We start from the raw sequence: 18,640 nt of genomic DNA on the forward strand, positions 1-18,640 counted from the left end.
GACTCCCAGCTGTGGAACCCAGGTCTCCTCACCGTTCCTGAGGTGCCTTTGCTGGTGGTGTGCTGCTGGGGGGCTGCAGTGCCAGCTGTGGCTGAATGTGGTGACATGGGATTGTCACACTGCTCAGCAGCATTGCAGAGAACTGACCTCATGGCTCCCCACCATCCCAGACAGTCTTCCTTCTGCTTAAAATCTGTCAGAACTCACAGCTTCTTCTTCCTCTATTAATTCCTACTTCTGACTCAGCAAAATTATTTGTCCACCTCCCATGCAGCTCATGGCTTCAGAACCAGTGTGCACACCACACTCCCACACTGGGAAAATGCACAATTCCCTGCACTGAGGCACTCAAGGCTACCAGATGTTTTCCTAAAGCAAGTTCTTTATTAGCTTTTGAGGGTGGGGCTTGGCTTTTTTCTTTTCCCCAACTGAAAAGCTGAGAAAAAGCTTCAGCACTTTTTACATTGAGAATTTCAAGGGGGAAAAAGCCTCCTGTCTGATGCCAAAGTTAAACTCTAATCACTGCTCAGCTCTCCTGGAATTTGGCAGCATACCAGTGCTCCTTCCCCTTGGAAGGTCACGTGGAAATACCGGAGCCTTTTCTTAAAGAACCTCTCAGCTCTTTTCAGGTACTTGCACAGATGTAACTTTCCTGTTAGGATTCTAATGCCTTTTATACTCTTGACTACGTTAAAGCACCATTCCTAATAAGCACCATTCAGATCTACAAATATTATGTTTGAGCATTAAAATACTTTTAAGTGTGTTTAAACTACATAAATGGACTTTAAAATCTGGTTTTAAATTGATATTCCAATTCTACTGGAATAGAATCACAGTTTTAATCTTGGAAATAGCACTTAAATGTGCTTAATGAAAAGAACCCAAAATTGGTTCACAAGTTTATGAGAGGTTGTAGGAACAGCTGAGATGAAGGTTGAGAGATGAAGGTCTCTTTGTTCAGTTTGTTCACTGAGAATATTTAAGATTCTCTTTCAACTGCTTTTTGCACCTAACTCACCAGCTGGTTTTAATTTATGACCAGTGTCCTGGAGATTCCTTCTGATGGGGAGTTTTTAATTCTGTCAAAGCTGACCCAACTGTTCTGTAACAATCAAATCATTTAATCATACAGTGTCTATGAACAGCATACTTGGTTTTTCCCTCAGTGCTGCTTCTTCCTTGTTTTCACTCTTCCGTCCCATTTTAGCTGGATGTGAAGAGCTCAGTGATTAATTCCCTGATGTGATTAGCTCGATACTATGGTGGTGTCTTGAGTGCTGAGGAGTGACCCAGTTTCCCATTTTCCTGGTCCCCCGAGCAGGCACACAATGGAATGGCAGGCTGTGCTGGAAACTCGCACAGCCGAAGTTATCTGAGAGCGATCTGATCCGCGGGGATGAATGCAGTGACCTTTTTCCTGGATCACTCCTTCTATTTACATATTAAACGCAGACTTTTTTTTTTTTTTTCCTTCCCGTGCTGCAGAGCTGAAAAGGTGCCGTATCAGGCAAGAATGTGTGTAAAGGATTCCTTTGTTAAATGCTGGCAGCAGCCTCAGCCAGCCTTGCCAAGTCAGTCCAGCCCACCCACCCATCCAGGAGCAGCCAGGGATGCGAGCACAGCCTGGGCTGGGTGTGGGCTCTCCTGGCTGGGCTGTGCCCTGGGAGCTGGGACACTCAGGGGCTGGGACGGACACTCAGGAGCTGCCCTGGGAGCTGGGACACGCACGCACACTGGGGCCAGCCCTCCTCTTGCCCCAGAACACCTTGCTGGAGCAGAACTCTCTCCCTGTGCTCTCCCTTCCCTGGGAATTGGCTGCCCAAAGCCAGACAGGTTCGGTGGGTCTGCACCTCCCAGCACCCCCAAACTGTTCTCATGATTTAAATACATTTACACTTCATGTTCTCCATGCCAGGGGAGAAGGAAGTTATTAAGAAGTTTGCAGAAGGGTGTGCTGGAGGAACTAAGCAAACAGCCAGAATAAAGATCTCCTACCACCTCACCTTTTGCTAAACCACTCAACCATCTTCCCCCTTTGTCCTTCTTCAACACACCTTTAGATTCTCTTTCAACACACGGATGTGTTTTGGTTAGAATTGCTGAAGATTGACCAAAATAATACTCACTGAATGTTTCAGAAATGTTTTCCTTGCTTTGCTCAGGACAGTTTTCCAGAACTGCAACAGCAGTCCTTCAAAATAAAGGTTAAATGTCTCTTCAGGTAAATATGCTTAACTTGTGTTCCTGAAACAGCCATGGAGCCTTCAGTTGCAATCAGAGATGCTCTCCTAAATGACAACCACATATTGTGAGAGTTCTAATTTCTATAACTCCCTAGAGTTATACAAGAACTGAGATAAGAGACTGTAAACACCTAGCCAGCCCTGTGCCACAGTGGGATTTTCCCCTTACATGATTTCCTACTGTTAGGCCAGGTTCATGTGACCTAAGCAAGAGTTACCCTCGGGTTTCTCCATGCTTTACTCATGTTTTATTTTTTTGTTTCCCTGCTGCTCACCCTTCACCAAAGGGCAATGACTTTGTTTTACACATCTTCCAATTCTCTCTTTACCTTGCTTGAGAATACAGCCTCACCCTGCTGCTCAGGGTGTAGTGGAAGGACTTTGCACAGTCAGCTGCAGCTCCAGTTAACCAAGCTGCCACTGTTAGTGGTGAACAAACCCCTGACTCTTTCCCTGGCTCTCTCTCCTTGCCCCTCCTTCTTTGGAGGTGTTTATCCAGAGGCAAAACGAAAGAAGAAAAATATCTTGAAATTAAAAATCACGTGTACACGGTAGAACCTATGAAAAGAGGGAACAAAGGAGTTTCAAGGGAACTGAAAGGGTGACAGGAGCAGTTACCTGTGTGTCCACCTCTGTGTATACACACAGGTAACTGGAAAAGAAATCTCCAGGTGGATAATTCACAGTATTTGTGGAAAACAGAAGAACTGTGGCAGTTAGACTCTTGGAGGCCAGAGGAAGATGCTAGAATTGTTAATGTGCTAAAGTCCTGTAATGTGGAACAGGTGACAGTGTAAACTATCAGTGACAAGAACAGCAGGAGCACGGCTCTGTCAGAGCCTGGCTGATAACCAAGGCAGATCACAGGATGCGACACGGAACAACTGAACTGCACCATGGTGCACAGCAGTACGGCTGTGTTAAAAAAATAACTCAGTTGCGTTTCCCTCACCTGGACTTGCCAGGCTATGTTGCAATTTTTCCTTATTTGTCGTGACATAGCACAAGGAAAAGCACCCTCAAAACCTGATTCAGAGCCAGTCAAGGCTACCTTGGAAAACGTCACTGTTTCGAAAGACACCACTGGTGGAAGAACGGCGCGGAGGTTTCCGCTGCCGGAGCCGCTCGGGCGCAGTGTCAGCGCGGGGCTCGGCCGTGAGCCCGGGGCAGAGCCCGGAGCCTGCTCCGAGCCCGGCCCGCGGGGGCCGAGCTGGGGCCGTGAGCGCACCTCGGAGCCAGGAGCGGCCGCAGAAAGCGGAGCGGCCGCGGGCCGGGCGGGGCAGCGGCAGCAGCAGCAGCACAGGCAGCAGCGCGGGCCGGGCGGGCGCGGTGCCCGGGGCAGGTGCGCGGCCCTCCCCGCGGGGCGGGCGCGGCGCAGGCACCGCCCGGCTGCGCGCCCTCCGGGGCGGGCCCTGCCCGCCCTTTCCGCTCCGCGCAGGGGGAGGAGCGGCTGCGGCGGCGCCGCTCGGAGCTGGGCTGCTCTGCCGGGACCGGGACCGGGACCGGGATCGGGATCGGATCGGTACCAGAACCAGAACCGGGATTGGGACCGGCATCGGGATCAGAACCAGGACAGTGGAGCCGGGAGCGCGCCCCCGAGTGGCGGGGCGGGCTGCGGCGCTCAGAGCTGCGCGCCCCCGGCCGGGGCACGGCTCCGCATCGGGACAGCGCCGCTCCGCTCCGCGCGCCCTGCGCGCCTCTCCGCACCGCACCGCGGCAGCGCTCCGCGCCTCCTCGCACCATACCGGGGCAGCGCTCCGCGCCTCTCGACACCGCACCGGGGCAGCGCTCCGCGCCTCTCCGCACGGCAGCGCGGCCCCGCTCCGCGCGATGCTGCCCGGGCGCTCCCCGCACCGCTGCGCCTGAGGCGGGCGCGGGCGGCCATGCAGCCCTCGCTGCTTTAGCTGACCGCGGCGCTCGGCCCGGAGCCCGCGGCCACCCCCCGGCGGCACCGGCAGCACCGGCACCATGAGGAACGGCGATGACCTGGAAGGCTTCGACGGCGAGGCGTCCAGCGCCTCCATGATCTCGGCGGCCAGCAGCCCCTACCAGCCCACCACGGAGCCCGTCAGCCAGCGCCGCGGGCTGGGCGGCCTGCGCTGCGACCTGGACTACCTGCGGGGCACCTTGGGCAGGCTGAAGCTGGCCGAGGTGGTGAGTACCGCGGCGGGGAGCCGGGCGGTGTGAGGGCGGGCCCGGCCGGGCCGTGCGGCGCTGCCGGGGCCGCGGGAGCGCGATCCACCGGGGCCGTGTGCCCAGAGAGCCGCTGCGGGGCCGGCACAGCGCGGCACGGCGGCTCCGTGCCAGCACCGCGCCTTCCGACCCCGCTCACTGCGGCCCGGTGCCCGGGGCAGGCTCCGCCGTTCCTCACGGCGGCCCGGTGCCCGGGGCAGGCTCCCGGCCGTGCCCGGGGCAGGCTCCGCCGTTCCCCCGTGGGACCCGCCCGGTGCCGGGTGCGGAGCTCGCAAAGCCATCGCTCGCCTGGTTTGCCCTTAGCGGGCTGAAGTTCTGCTAAGTGCACCGAGTAGAAAGAAAGAAATCCTTAAAAAACCCCCGAACACCAAAGGTGAGGTTTTGTATTGTGAAATTAAACGTGAGCTGGGTTCGTTCGTGTACTTTGGACACCTGGGCTGGTTCAGTTTGATGGAGCCCGTGCGAGGCTCGGACCACCCCAGCAGTGAAACACGTAATAAACACCGAAGCATTTCAGCAGTTTCTGTGCTGCCAGTGCCTTCATCTGATCTGCTTTCCAAGTCACTATGATATTTATGTTTTTTAAATCAACAAATGTGTTTTTCAGGATCTTAGGAAAAGAGGTGTTTTATGCAAATGGCAATCACCTTGAAATAGATTTTAAAGTAATTTCTTACAGGGTGCTGCAAATTCTTGTAACTTAAACAAGAAGTGTGATGCCAGAAATATTTTATTATTTCACATTTATAACTGGCATTTGAAACCACTGCTGGTTAGTACAAGGCAAAACTTGCGCTTACAGGTTTCATGAAAAACACATTGGAAGTATCCTGGCTTCAGCTGCACACAAGTTTATAGAGGACTCCGGTGATGAATTCATTTTTTATGAATGCCCAGTAAAATCCAGGCTTTGGAAGTGTGATTTGTTTCCATCTCATCTCCTCGGTGCAGGGCAGGATCTGTGCTCTGCAAGTGGTAGCAGTGAGCGTGTGAGCCCAGTAAAACACCAGGGACCAGCAGTGTGTGCGGTGTGTGTGTGTTCAGGACTGGAGCCAAGGGATCTGTCATCGCTGTGCAACATCTACCTGTCTTGGAGCTGTTAAAAACTGTCCGTGTGGTGGAAATCCTGGGCTGGTGCTGCCTGATATGCTGAAATAATCCGCCCTCGGGATTTTTGTTTCAGTTCCTACTGCAGATCCTTTCGGCAGCACGCTAATAACCATGGCAAGTCTTGTTAAAAACTTGTCATTAAAATGACTAATTACTGATGGTAACCGAATCCTTTATTATTAAATCTGACTTGCTTGGAACAAATCCCAAAGGTGCTTGGAGTACACCTCATGAGTTTTTAAGTCATGTAAAGAAAGATGGGGGAAAACCACGCTCTGCTGGTGCTAGAGAGGTTTCCTTGTCCCTGGACAAAGACACAAAGACACTGCTGCTCCAAGTTCGTCCTTGGGGACATTGATACTTGCAGAGCAGTGTTTTGGAGGAGCTGAGCTGTGCTTTGTGCCAGTTTCACAAGAATGATCTGAGATGTTGCATGTGGTTCCCAGGGGTGCATGAATGCAGAGGGGCAGCAGTTAAATAGAAATAAGGTTGGTTAGTGGAGGGTGGAAGGCTGTGCACCACCTCAGCCTGGTTACTTGTACTCAAAAACACTCCTCATTCATGGTAATGGAAGAGCAGACTTCTGACATTTGCAAACCAATGGAAAACTGAGCTGTGTTGGAAAAGAAAGGAGAGAGAGCACATTCCACGGTGTACTTAGGTTGCTTATTTGCCAAGTATAATTATTGCAATTACAATATTCAATAATGCCTTTACAAAAATACTGTAGGAACAGAAATGTAACAAAGTCTGTGGTGTAGAACTCTATCTCTTAAAAACAAGAAGGAACTCCTGGCACTCAAAAAACCATTACAAAAAGGAAAAAGGCAAGTACTGGTTAAGATAAAAGTCTCTAAGTGTATTATAGTAAAAAAGAATGTTACAGGAAAGATTACAATGCATGTGCTTCATTTAGCATCAGGATTTATCTTAAAATACATTTGTGATTGACAGGCAAAATATCAGCTCGAGGCAAACGTTGCTGCTGCTTGTTCTAATCTTTGGTTGAAGGGCTTGCCACAAACTGCCCTGTGGTGCTGAGGGAAGGAAAACTGCTGCTCTTTGTGGCTGCATGGCCCTGCTTCCAAATGCCCATTTTTGACTGTCAAAAGCAGAAGGAACAGGGAATGGGGAAAGCCCCACAACACTGGAAATAGGTAAGGCTCTGTTAATTTGTTGTAGATTTATCTTTCTGGATTCAAATAAAGGAGTTGTTACAGGAGGGAAACCATGATGGCATTGTAGGCATATGGAGCAATCTAAGTGCTGCTAGAGGGGACTATAGTTTTAACTCATTTCAAGACAATATGCCCAAAGTGTCCTTTGGAGGGACATCAATGTAATGGGTTATGATGATGTTTCATGTGTGGTATTGTGCAGCTTATTTCTCAGCCTTGTTCTGGTTTTTGCTAAGTTTAGATTTGGTTGCAGACTGGAAAACTACAATTTGGGGGTTCCCTCTCCTCTTTATGGCCAGTGGTCAGTAATAGCAGTGAGGGAGCAAGGGAAAGGCCCCACGTGGAGCAGCTTAGCATTGAAATGACTTCCCTGATTTTGAGAATGCTATTGCCAGGCTGGTGAGCGTTTCAGAAAGGAAGCCTTTAGCTGTGTGTGTGTTCTGTTGAAATAGCTGTGTGTGTGTGTTGGGATCTGTGAGGGAGCATCCATCCACACTGGGGCTGCAGCTGTGGCCTCCTTGCAGCAGCAGCTTGGAGGAAGGTGGGGAGTGTTGGACCAGGTCAGACAAGGAGTGTGCAGGGCTCCTGACCCCTGAGGGTGTCCCCACACAGCGGGGAAGTGGCACACAAAGGGCATGAAGGGAAACTGAAGGGGATGGTACTTAAGGCAGCTCGGAGCCTTCGTGTTTGCTTTGTGCTTTTGGTTTTGTTCTAAGGGGACTTTGATCTCAAAAGGGAAGTCAAGGAGAAGCCAGTGCATTTGTGTGCTAACCAAAGAAATGTTTTTCCTTTGGAGAGGTCGTCTCCATTGACCTTCTGGCATTTAAAAGGAGCAGTACCTTTTCTCATGGAAGGAGTGAGAGGTGGCCGTCCTTGGAGAGCAGAGCAGGAATGTTCTTTAGAGTTTATTCTCATTTCTTTCTGGCATGAATTTGTTTCTCATGCTTTTGAGGGCTTTAATACTTCCCACAGAGACTGCTGTACGATGATGAAATGGGTATCACTGGAAGACTTTGCTGTGGATGTCCTCAAATGATTAGTTTTATTTCAGTACTTCTCCCCATTCCCTTGAATTTCCTAAGGACAGTCTCTCATGAGCGTGTTGCTGAAAAGAGATGTTTACTGTGGGGAGTCAGGAGGGGCCCATTCGGTCCTGCCAAGGAGATCAGCTGGTTGGGAGGTACCTCCTCTTTGCTGGAAATAGTCTCATTTTAGATGAGACTGTCTGCTTTTTTTCCCACCTCTTCATTTTAGTTTTCAGCTTTTCCAAATCCATTATTATTATTATTTTTCCTTGGTTATTGTAATTCTGCACCTTCAAGTACCTTACTGTCATTAAGGCTGGGCATAGACACATTTCCTACCGAGATTCCCATGGCTGGTCGTGGCTGCCCTTTGCTGCTCGGTGTTTTTGGAGGTGGGCTGCTCATAGGCTTGAAGGGAAGGAAAACCAGGCAGGATCCTGTTGGAAACCTGCTTGGCTCTCACTGTAGCCCTGCCAGGTTTGCACAGGCACCTGATTTAAAGTAACACATGACACCTTTAGCAGCTGGGCCGGTGGGTGTGAGGAATTGTGCCCGATCAGTTCCCGTGGCATGGGCAGCAGATAGGAATGCTTCACCTGGGATCGCAGAGCAGCAGGAGGCAGAAACCCCTCAGCATGTGCTGGCTGGGAGCGTGGATGGCATTTCTGGTGGTTGGCGATGGCTTCTGTGGCTCAGACAGCCCCAGACATTCTTCTCCTCGTGTGCTTGTTCCAAATGCTACAGAAATCCATCAGAGATTCCTTTTAAAGAAGATAATACTTCTGCTTGGGAGGTCTCTGAGCTGGAGGTGCTGATGAGAGCCCTGGGAAGTCTCACTGCTTTCTTGCTCTCGTCTTCTTGTCTGTAGCATTTGATATTGCCAGGGGAGGCAGCAGTTTGAGCTAAATGAAATCTGCTGGGAACAGCAGTTCAGATGTTCATAGTTTTCAGAATAAAAAGTTCTATCTTCATTGGTGGAGAGTAGCTGTGCATTGAAAAAAAGTTGTTTTGTGGCTTACTGTCATTATACATTTCCAGATTCAGAAATGGGTTGCAGAGCCCAGGACTACAGTGAAGCTCAGGGCTGTCAGGTTCTGTTGAGATGAAGAAAACAAAATTCAAAGCCAGGAATGCATGCCTACATGGGTAATAAGACTGTTGAGAATTCTTATTGTTAATTATATTAGCAAATTAAAGTAATAACATTCATGTTCCAAGGAATAAGCTAATTGCTGACTATTAGAATCTGGTTGAAAGCTATTCTGAGGTGTTCATTAATCTGAGGGCCTGTGTGACTTGGCTGCTCCTTTGCCCCTGCAGTGCTCTGGGTGTGATTCCCGACGGGAATGGGTGGCTGGAGCAGGGAGCTGCCATCTGCAATCAGGGAACTTCCACTGGCTCAGTGTGAATGAAGGGAGATGGCTTTGGCACTGGTTGTGGTGGAGTTTGGATTTCTGTCAGTGAGTGTTAACTCAGTTAATGGAGGGCAGTGGGGGGATGTCCTGAGGAGGTCCCACCAGTCCTGGTGGGAAGCACCCGGTGCTCCTGGTGAAAAGCAGAGCACTGCAGGAGACACTCAGAGGGAACTCTCCAGGTCCCTGGCAGCCCTGCTCCTGCCCTTTTTTATTCACAGGTGGTGGTTTCACCTTAAGGTTGGGTTCTCTTCATTTATTCTGTGCTTTGGAGGGGTAGAAGCCTTCTCCCTTTTTGTTGTGGATTTAGTTGGAGCGTTTTACAGCTCTTTGTTCCTGTGCTGGCAGTGCCCCTTGCTGTGACTCTGCTGGCCCTTGTGCCCTCAGCCAGCCCTGTTGGTGCTGCAGGAGCAGGACAGGAGGGGTTTGGGGTTGGGCAATGCTGGGCAGGAGGGTTGGGCAGTGCAGGACAGGAGGGGTTTGGGGTTGGGCAGTGCTGGGCAGGAGGGTTGGGCAGTGCAGGACAGGAGGGGTTTGGGGTTGGGCAGTGCTGGGCAGGAGGGTTGGGCAGTGCAGGACAGGAGGGGTTTGGGGTTGGGCAGTGCTGGGCAGGAGGGTTGGGCAGTGCAGGGGCTCTCAGAGCCACAGCCTGAGCAGGGCTGGCCTTGGCGCTGGGTGCCACCTCTCTGCAATGTCGCTCCTCCAGACACTTCTCCTCTTCCATCCCAGCATCACACTGGCAATTTGTGCTCACTCTCTGATGATCTGCATCACCCACCTTTTTATCCTCTTACACTCTCCAAACAATGAATGTGTGCTACTGTAAGAAATTGTTATTTTTTTCTTTGATTTTTGGTGGCATGTGTAGCTGCTTGTTCAGAAGTTGTGGGGTACCACATCTTCCCACGTGGTGATCTCTGGTATTTGCTCTTAGAAAAAGGCTGTTATATCATATTGACAGGATCAAATTTGTAATGCACAAATATGCTTAGAAATAGTTTTCAGGTGTCTCTTCAGTGGCTCTGAAAACTCTTGACTTTTCTTCAAAAAGATTTATCTTTAAATGTTGTGGATCTGCATTGGTGTGTGGTGATATTTTTATCCTAATATTTACTGTGGAAGAATAGTAAGATAATTCTGTTTAGCTTTGCTTTTTATTGTTTCTGTGAACAACTAAAGAAATCACTGAGTCTGTCTTCCCACAGAAAGGTGAATGGGTTTTGGTTTCTTTCATGGTGTCTCATAACTACCATCTGGCCATGCATATCTTCCTGCCAGTAAACTCCAAATTCCTGCCTCCAAATTCCCTCTTAAGATGGTGGATAGTTTTTAAATTCTGATTTCAGAAGAAATTCCTACTATGTCTGTACCAAGTATGCTGTATTTTTTCCCTTCCATAATGAACCGGTGCAATAGTAATAGATGCACTACACTAATGTAGTTCTCATGGTATTAATAATTGCAAAGCTACCTTTACTTCTTGTAATGTTTCTGGTAATATCTTTTGTTGATGAGGCTCCCTAGTGATTTAGTTATCATCTTGAGATAAGAAAGACAAGGACTAGAAATTTAAGAGGTTGTAACATAATCAGTGTTGGAGGAATCAGTTACTTCTGGTGAGAGTTAGTGCATTGTTTTGCAAAATCAACTTGCACACTTTCCAGTAGCCACCATCATCCTGCGCTCAAAGTTGCATTTCATCAAAATCCCTCTTGCTTCAGGACCTTGGCAAACAATTTTGTACTGAAATTTTGCATACAAAGAAAACTAAATGCACAGTGAAGAGACATCTTGATGCCTTAGGATTTTAGCTTTTAAATTTCTCAAATCCTGTACTGCATTAGTGTATAAATTCCATATAGAGTGTTAGTTAACTCTCTTCACGTTTTGGTCAGACAAAACAATTCCTTTGGGCCTGAAACTCAAGGACACCCTGCAGCCTCAGGCCCTGAAAAGTACAAACAAAAGTGAGTTGGAAGAGAGGAAACTGGGGGAATATCACTTAATTACCGGAAGCTGTAATTGGAGGATTAACCCCTGATGTGTGAATGGACCAAACTTTATAATTGTCTGAAACACTCCATTGTCCAACCCTCCCCTCCCTGAGGGTTTGACTGCCCAAAATGTGCCTTTTGAAGGTCTTTAATAAAAACCTACTTTTATTCTCTTAACCTTGTCCAGCCCGTGTTCTAGGCAGCCACTCCAAGGCATCACCTTACCAATGGGTCAGCTGCTGATGTTCTGTAGTGCTGAAGTCACCACTTACTAGAGCTGCAATTAAGAATACATTCTTATTTTTTTAACAAAAAGGTCACCTAATCGTCAGATGATTTGAATAGTTGCTTCCAAAACATGGAAGTGATGTTTAGGTTTCCCTGGAACTCCCATCAACTCCAGACTATGGGAGGAGGGCAGCAAAGGCTGGACAACCCCAACCTGCTGTGGAATAGGTGTGGGAACACCTGGCCATGAGTAGAGAACAATGGGTCAGAGATATTGCTGCAATGGGCAGAGAGGTCCTAGAGCTGGTGTAGCTCTCCCCAGAGTGAGAGGCCACTCACAGCCCACAGAGGGGGCTCGGGTGGGCAGAGATCCTCTGATGGTTTAATCGAACCGGGAACTGTAACTCAGAGTGTCACATTCTGACTGTGGTGTCTCATGAACTGTAATTAAGGCTCTGCTGTGCAGTGCCTTAGCTTGTGGAAGAAAATTATGCATTTTAACCCAGACAAGCGTTCCAGCATCCAGTTAAACTTCTGGTAATGTGTAACTTGACATTCAGGTGGTGATGCTTGCATGTCTTTAAGTTTCCTTTAGCTCATATCTGCATCCCCAAAGTGTTCAGGCTGGAAGTGAGCTGACCTGGCTGGGGATGTTTGCTTCATTCAGGAGAGCCTGGAAGCCCAGCAGGAACAGGAAAAGGAGCAGGAACATGTCCTGTGCTGTGCTGAGCACACGAGGGAGGTGCTGCTTCTGCTGTGGCTGTCACTGAAGCTCACGCAGGGCATTTCCAAATACTGCAAATCTGCCACTGATACAGCATTGCTCAAAACAGGTCTGGCCGTTTTTTTCCAAATTATTTTATGAATTGACTACAGCCACTTCCATATTAGGAATTTTCTGTACTTTTGTACATTTTTGAACTGAAATACTTGTGGCAAGAAAGCAATAAGCATGCTTGTGAATATTATTAAATGCTTAAGTTCTCCAAGTCTGTAACAATCTGTAGTAACTTCTGTCTCAGGAAATTATTTTCATGCTAGAAAGGACTTTCATGCTAGAGACTGATACTGCCACTTGAATGTCATGAATCGATTAATTAGCTGTTTGATGGCAAGCTCTTTTGAAAGAAACTAATTGTTGCATTTAATGCTTAAAAACTTTTATCTAATGTAGAGGAAACCTTTTGTAAGCACGGTGATATTTAAAGCAGAGATGCTGTTGTAATTAGTAACATTTGGAATTGCTGTGGTGCAGCTCTGTCAGTCTGTCCTGCCCCCCTGTGTCCGTCTGTCTTGCCCCCCATGTCTGTCCGTCTGTCCTGCCCCCCTGTGTCACTCTGTCCTGCCCCCCATGTCTGTCACTCTGTCCTGCCCCCCTGTGTCACTCTGTCCTGCCCCCCTGTGTCAGTCTGTCCTGCCCCCCTGTGTCTGTCTGTCCTGCCCCCCTGTGTCTGTCTGTCCTGCCCCCCATGTCTGTCAGTCTGTCCTGCCCCCCTGTGTCAGTCTGTCCTGCCCCCCTGTGTCCGTCTGTCCTGCCCCCCTGTGTCCGTCTGTCCTGCCCCCCTGTGTCTGTCTGTCCTGCCCCCCTGTGTCCGTCTGTCCTGCCCCCCTGTGTCCGTCTGTCCTGCCCCCCTGTGTCTGTCTGTCCTGCCCCCCTGTGTCTGTCTGTCCTGCCCCCCTGTGTCCGTCTGTCCTGCCCCCCTGTGTCCGTCTGTCCTGCCCCCCTGTGTCTGTCTGTCCTGCCCCCCTGTGTCAGTCTGTCCTGCCCCCCTGTGTCTGTCTGTCCTGCCCCCCATGTCTGTCAGTCTGTCCTGCCCCCCTGTGTCCGTCTGTCCTGCCCCCCTGTGTCCGTCTGTCCTGCCCCCCTGTGTCCGTCTGTCCTGCCCCCCTGTGTCCGTCTGTCTTGCCCCCCATGTCTGTCAGTCTGTCCTGCCCCCCCGTGTCCGTCTGTCCTGCCCCCCCGTGTCCGTCTGTCCTGCCCCCCTGTGTCTGTCTGTCCTGCCCCCCTGTGTCCGTCTGTCCTGCCCCCCTGTGTCTGTCTGTCTGTCTGTCCAGCACGTTTCCCGGTGCAGCTGGCAGGGCTCTGTGTGTCCTGGCCCCATCTCCTGTGTGAGTGTTCTCCTTCCCCAGGGTGTCTGGGCTCTTTTTGCCTTTTAAGGCCTGGCATCCACGGGGGCCTTCGGGTTACAGCCTTGGGAACCTTGGGATTGCAGGGACATTTTGCACCATTTCCTTTAAGCAAAAACAAACCCAAAAAACTGCAGTGGATTCCCTAGGACTGCTTTAAGTTCTTGACTGTTTTCTCATTAAAATTCCTTTCTTGTCTTAGTATTTGTGGGATGTTTGATGGTTACTCATAGTTGGGATTAAAGGGGATTTTAAAGGATACAGACAGATTCTGATAGTGATGAAATAGAACTTTCACTTTTTAAAAAAGCCAAACAGGCTAGTTAAACTAGAGGCTGTGCAGACCCAATACTTGACAAATTTTATAATTATACCTTCTTAAAACTAATAAATTACTTAATTTATCTATTTATTACCATATTTACTGTGTTTTAATATTGTTTTGACTAGACAGATTTCCAGCACAGGCTGGCATGTGAACATGGATGGGAACATGAAGCCAGTTCAGAAGTATTGATATTTTCTTTTTTAAAGGCTGAACAGAGAATCCTCATGAGTGAAGCAATAGGGATTATTTGTACTTTATATAAAAATCACACAAGTAGGATCTCAGTGATGTGCTGTATTCCAGCAGTGTGTGTGTGTGCAGCCCTGAGACAGGAACAGGGCAGTTTTATCTGTCCATTTTGTTTCAATGGCAAAGGTGTGATAAGCTCTGCATCCTTACAGGCTGACTTAATGGAAGGTGCCAGAAGTGGAGGGAGAGGGCACTGGGCAGGGAGAGGTGGGGCTGCACTGGAGGGACCTCCTGAGTGACCCACACAGGTGTTAGTGCCAACTCATGAGTGCTGGTACAAAACTTGTCACTCTGCTGACTTCAGTGACACTATTAAATTAATCTGTGAGACTGACAGGGTTTGGCAGTGATTTTTAAGGAAGGTTTTATTTCCCTGCTTTGGTGCCTGAAAGTGAGGCATGCTAACGGAGCAGTTCAGCTGGATTTAGTCTCCATTTTACCTGTAGCCAGTTTTTACTTTGTGTTACTATTGTGGTAAAGCCTGCATGAGTAGGACTATAGCAGCAAATGGGACTAATGGGAAAATATTTTATTCTTCCTTCTGCCCCCACTACTTGCAGCTGGCAGTGGCTGAGGAAGATGCAGATGACTCAGTGCATACAGAATTACATTCAGTGTGGCACCAAAGAAATGTATGATGGTTTCTTTGACCTATTTTTGCCTGTCTTGTTGAAGAACACGATATGCAAATGCTGGTCAGATTGTGATAAAATTAGACTTGAAGAAACCTAGCTGGGTGATGCTGCTGTTGAAGAACTTCCACTGGCTGTTGTGTGAGTGCTCTGTTATGGTTTTTATCAGCACCTGGAGCCCTGTTCTGAGGCTGCAGGGGTTTGTGTGCAGAGCTCCCCAGGCTGGGGGTCCCTCTGTGCTCCTGGGGCAGGCAGGGGCACTGAGCAGAATTGCACTGCTGGCCTTGAGCAACCTGCCCTGTCTGGCACCAGGGAGCATCACTGACAGACCAGCTGTGGGGCTTGGGAGTTAGAATGGCTGAAAAATCTGCTTGCAGACCCTGCCAGAATGAGCACGAGACAGTGAAGGGGAAAACTGAGCCTCTGATATCGAAAAACAGGTAAAGAACCATCTACCTCCTTTAGTTTCTCTGATGACTCTCACTGTAGCCATTGGTACAATCCATGTACTGTAAATACAAAATAAACCTTTCCATTTATGAGTTGTTCGCTTTGCTGGGTTGTTCAGGAACTAAGTGATTCATGCAGAATATGAATGGGAAAGTTAAAAATGTGAGACTGTGTTGGGATTTTGTTCATTATTGTCTTGAAGAACCTGTTGCTTATGAAAATATTTTGATTTGTGCTACACAAGAATTATAGTTTCTGGGGACTGGAGGCACAGGTTCCTGTGGAGAGGAATTGGTGGGAGCAACCAGTTATGTTTGGCTTTGTTTAAAGCATGGCTCTCCCTGTGGTCTTCAAATGAACCTTCCTGTAGGGTGGGGTTGCTAAAAAGCTGTTGAGGGGCTGTTGTTTATGGGACAGGTGGCACTACATTCATTTTTGTCTAATCTGGAAGGCTTGTTTGAATCTCATTCAGATTTCAGTGGGGAAATGTCATGTGCCTAAAACAAAAACCTCCTTGCAATGTGCCTTGGCTTCAGATGCCGTTCAGTGGTTTGTTTGGTCAACGGCTTGTTGGATAAAACCTAAAATACATCTAAATCAGACCTTGGGGGGGTTCATTGCTTTTGTTTTCTTAGGAAGAACTATATTTGTTTTATCTGTCAAAACCTACTGTGTGTTTAATGGTACTTGAGCTGGAATTGGTTTTGCATTTATCTAGCAGATAAGAATGTTTGTTGTATAAGTGTGTCCAAGCAATAACAAAACTCTGTACTAATGCAGTTAGCAGGAAATAAGTCACCACATCATGTCTGAAGCTTTTTTTTGTTCTAGATTCTATGATTAAGTTCACTTTAAGAATCGATGCATTTCTGATTTAGCCGGTTGGGAATTTCTTCTGTTCACTGTAGTTCAATTCGTTTTTTTTAGAATAAGCCTTAGTTTTGATGTCACAAATGGTTTGGAAAAACCATCATTCTGTTGTTGATTTTGGGTGTTGATTACCCTCACTCTTAAATATGACCCTTTCTCCTAATACACCATCAAAATGTTTCAGGTCTCATCAATATGTTCTGTATTTAGAATTGGTCTCCTGCCTGCACTGAGAAGGGGAAGTCTGCAGTAGCTGAATCTCAGGGTTATAGAAAACTGCTGGAGGTGGCAGAAGATCAGCTGATTTAGTCAAGATTCCACAAATTTATTGCACTGGAGTTTTGCCACATTACAGCCAAAAGTGAACTAAGAAATAATGAAAACTTTGCATCTCTGTGTACACCACTAGAGGTGCAATGATGATCTGAAACTCATATTTTCTGCTTTTATTTCTACCATCACCAGCAAAACCAGATCAGAGGTGAATTGGGAGGCCTGGTTGAATTTCTCTGGGCTGGTTTGATTGTTTGTGCCATTGGAACACAATTTAGTTTTAGGGTGCTGAATCACTGGTGATGTTTAAGCTTCCCTTTCTGGTAAGTGTTGTTTTCCTAAACTTTCTATCTTGCAGGGAAATTTTAATGCTCCTTTGTGATTTAAGGCCCCTTGAAGCCTCTCACCAGAGTTAATAACACTTTTCATGGAGCCTTGAGCATGCAGGGCAGGAGCAGGAGGGAAATCAGTCATTTTTTGCTTAGGGTGAAAGATGGTTTCCTGCTGGAGTAGCAGGACTGCGTTTGAGCCATATGATCCCAAATATTCATATCTGTGCCAGCTGTTTCAGATGTGGGGAATGCATGTGCTTTGCAAGGAATGAGACCCACTTCGTTTCATGCATAAAGTTGGGGCTGCTGGGCCAAGGAAATGAGAACAATAAATCTAGATTTTAATTCCAGAAAGTTCAAAGTCTTCAGATACTTTGAGCAGTGTAAAAGCAATATATTCCTCCCTATTTTGTGCATGTGTATTGTGCTGAACCATTAATTTAAACAGTCTGGATGTAAAAATGTCTTGCTAGTGTGACATTCTTTCTAAAATTCTGTGGGTATTTTTCAGGCAGAAAAAATGCTGACCATTTTGTGGTTTTTTGGAAATCATGCGTAATTATGTCATTTAACCACACAATAAGGCTTTCTGTGGTAGCGTTTTAGATAAACAGGAAAACTCATTTTTTACTTTGTTTTCATTGCAGAACTGTCTTTTTTTATTTTTCGTGCAAAGTTCTTTGATTATTTTCCTCAAAAATATAGCACAACATATTCTGACAGGAAAAATAAACCATTAGCAACCTCCTAAAAGTTCTTTTGCAGCGTTGGTACCTGTCACAGCAGGTCTTCTCCATTTTGGGAAAGAGAGTGTTTGATGTCTGATGTGCCTGTGTTGCCAGGAAAGTGATGTAAATATGAGCCATTTACATAGCCCTGGGGCAGATGATTTCTTCATTAAGGGCCCTTCTCCTTTTGCAGGAAAGTTGGGATGAATTGCTGTGATGGTGGAGCTGGTGTGGCTGACTCCAAGGACGCTGGATCCGGGAGCAGAGGCTCTCTCAGGAATTGATGGCTTTGAATTGTGGTGGCTCCTGGAGCTGCTCTGGGGGCTCAGTGCAGGAATCGCCCCAGCCAGTAACACTTGGCACTTTATTCAGGGCTGAAAGCACAAAATGGGGAGCACATCTCCTGTTTAACCCTCTGCCTGGCGCTTTTTCCTCCTGCCTGTGGGCTGTGCTGGTGGCAGAGGGGGATGCAGGGCAGGGATGCTCTGTCACAGCACGGCTCTGCAGTGCCCACGCTGGCAGAGCCAGCCCTTTCCTCAGCTCACCTGAGCCCTGCTCATTCCTGCTGAGCTGCTTTGTTCACCAGATCCTCACCAGAGAAAGGTGTTTTACTGCTGCTGGCCTGGGATAGCTCTGCATGGACCTGAGCATCCAGCATTAGCAGATGTTTCTGTTGTGACAAAGTTGCATTTTCAATATTCACTGTACTTACTCTAAGAGTGGAAGTAGAAGAGAAACCAAAAGCGACTGCTAAAAAAAGACAAGGGTTAGTAGTAAAAGAGGGCTGTACAAATGTTAGGGTGTTGGAGGAATTAGAGTGGAATAGAAAACTCTCAAAGTACTTGGTGCAGAGAAAAACCAGATGGAAAGGTTTGTTTTGTCCATCAGAGAAAACCTTCTCTCTTGCCTTGGCCCAAGAAAGCTGTAGCTGTGTTATTTGTAGGGGAGAGCAGTAATTCATGTAAGAGGAGATTTCCACCACATTCAACTTCTCATTTTTCCTTGGTAAACCAGCCGTGAAACTTCTGCTTGTGGAAAAACATGTCAAATCTCATCCCCCCAAACTATGAAAAGACGTGTGATTTGAAAGTGGGGGTTGCCTTCTGTCTTGGACAAACGTCATGGTGTATTTTGTTGGCCAAGACCTGTGCTCTGATACTGTGCTGTTCCCCTGGTTTTGTGGGGTTTTTTAGCCAGCCTTGGAGCTGCAGCTGTGGGAGGCAGAAGCAGGATCCTGGCTCTGGAGTGTTCCAAAGCAGGGACTG

The 18,640-nt window shown here is 47.9% G+C and overlaps 1 protein-coding gene across 1 annotated transcript in view; it reads left to right on the forward strand.

Moving 5' to 3' along the window:
- The first annotated feature begins 4,212 nt into the window (after positions 1 to 4,212).
- Positions 4,213 to 18,640, forward strand: part of CMTM4 (CKLF like MARVEL transmembrane domain containing 4) — a 29,131-nt gene continuing 14,703 nt past the window's right edge. Inside the window, exon 1 of the mRNA XM_054269483.1 lies at positions 4,213 to 4,400. Within this exon, the coding sequence (XP_054125458.1) occupies positions 4,215 to 4,400 (186 nt within the window). The 5' untranslated portion in view covers positions 4,213 to 4,214. The remainder of the gene's footprint in view (positions 4,401 to 18,640) is intronic.

Source organism: Melozone crissalis, unplaced genomic scaffold (assembly GCF_028551555.1).
Source record: "Melozone crissalis strain CALT ecotype California unplaced genomic scaffold, PUWL_Pcris_2 ptg000007l_1, whole genome shotgun sequence".
Lineage (NCBI taxonomy): Eukaryota > Metazoa > Chordata > Aves > Passeriformes > Passerellidae > Melozone > Melozone crissalis.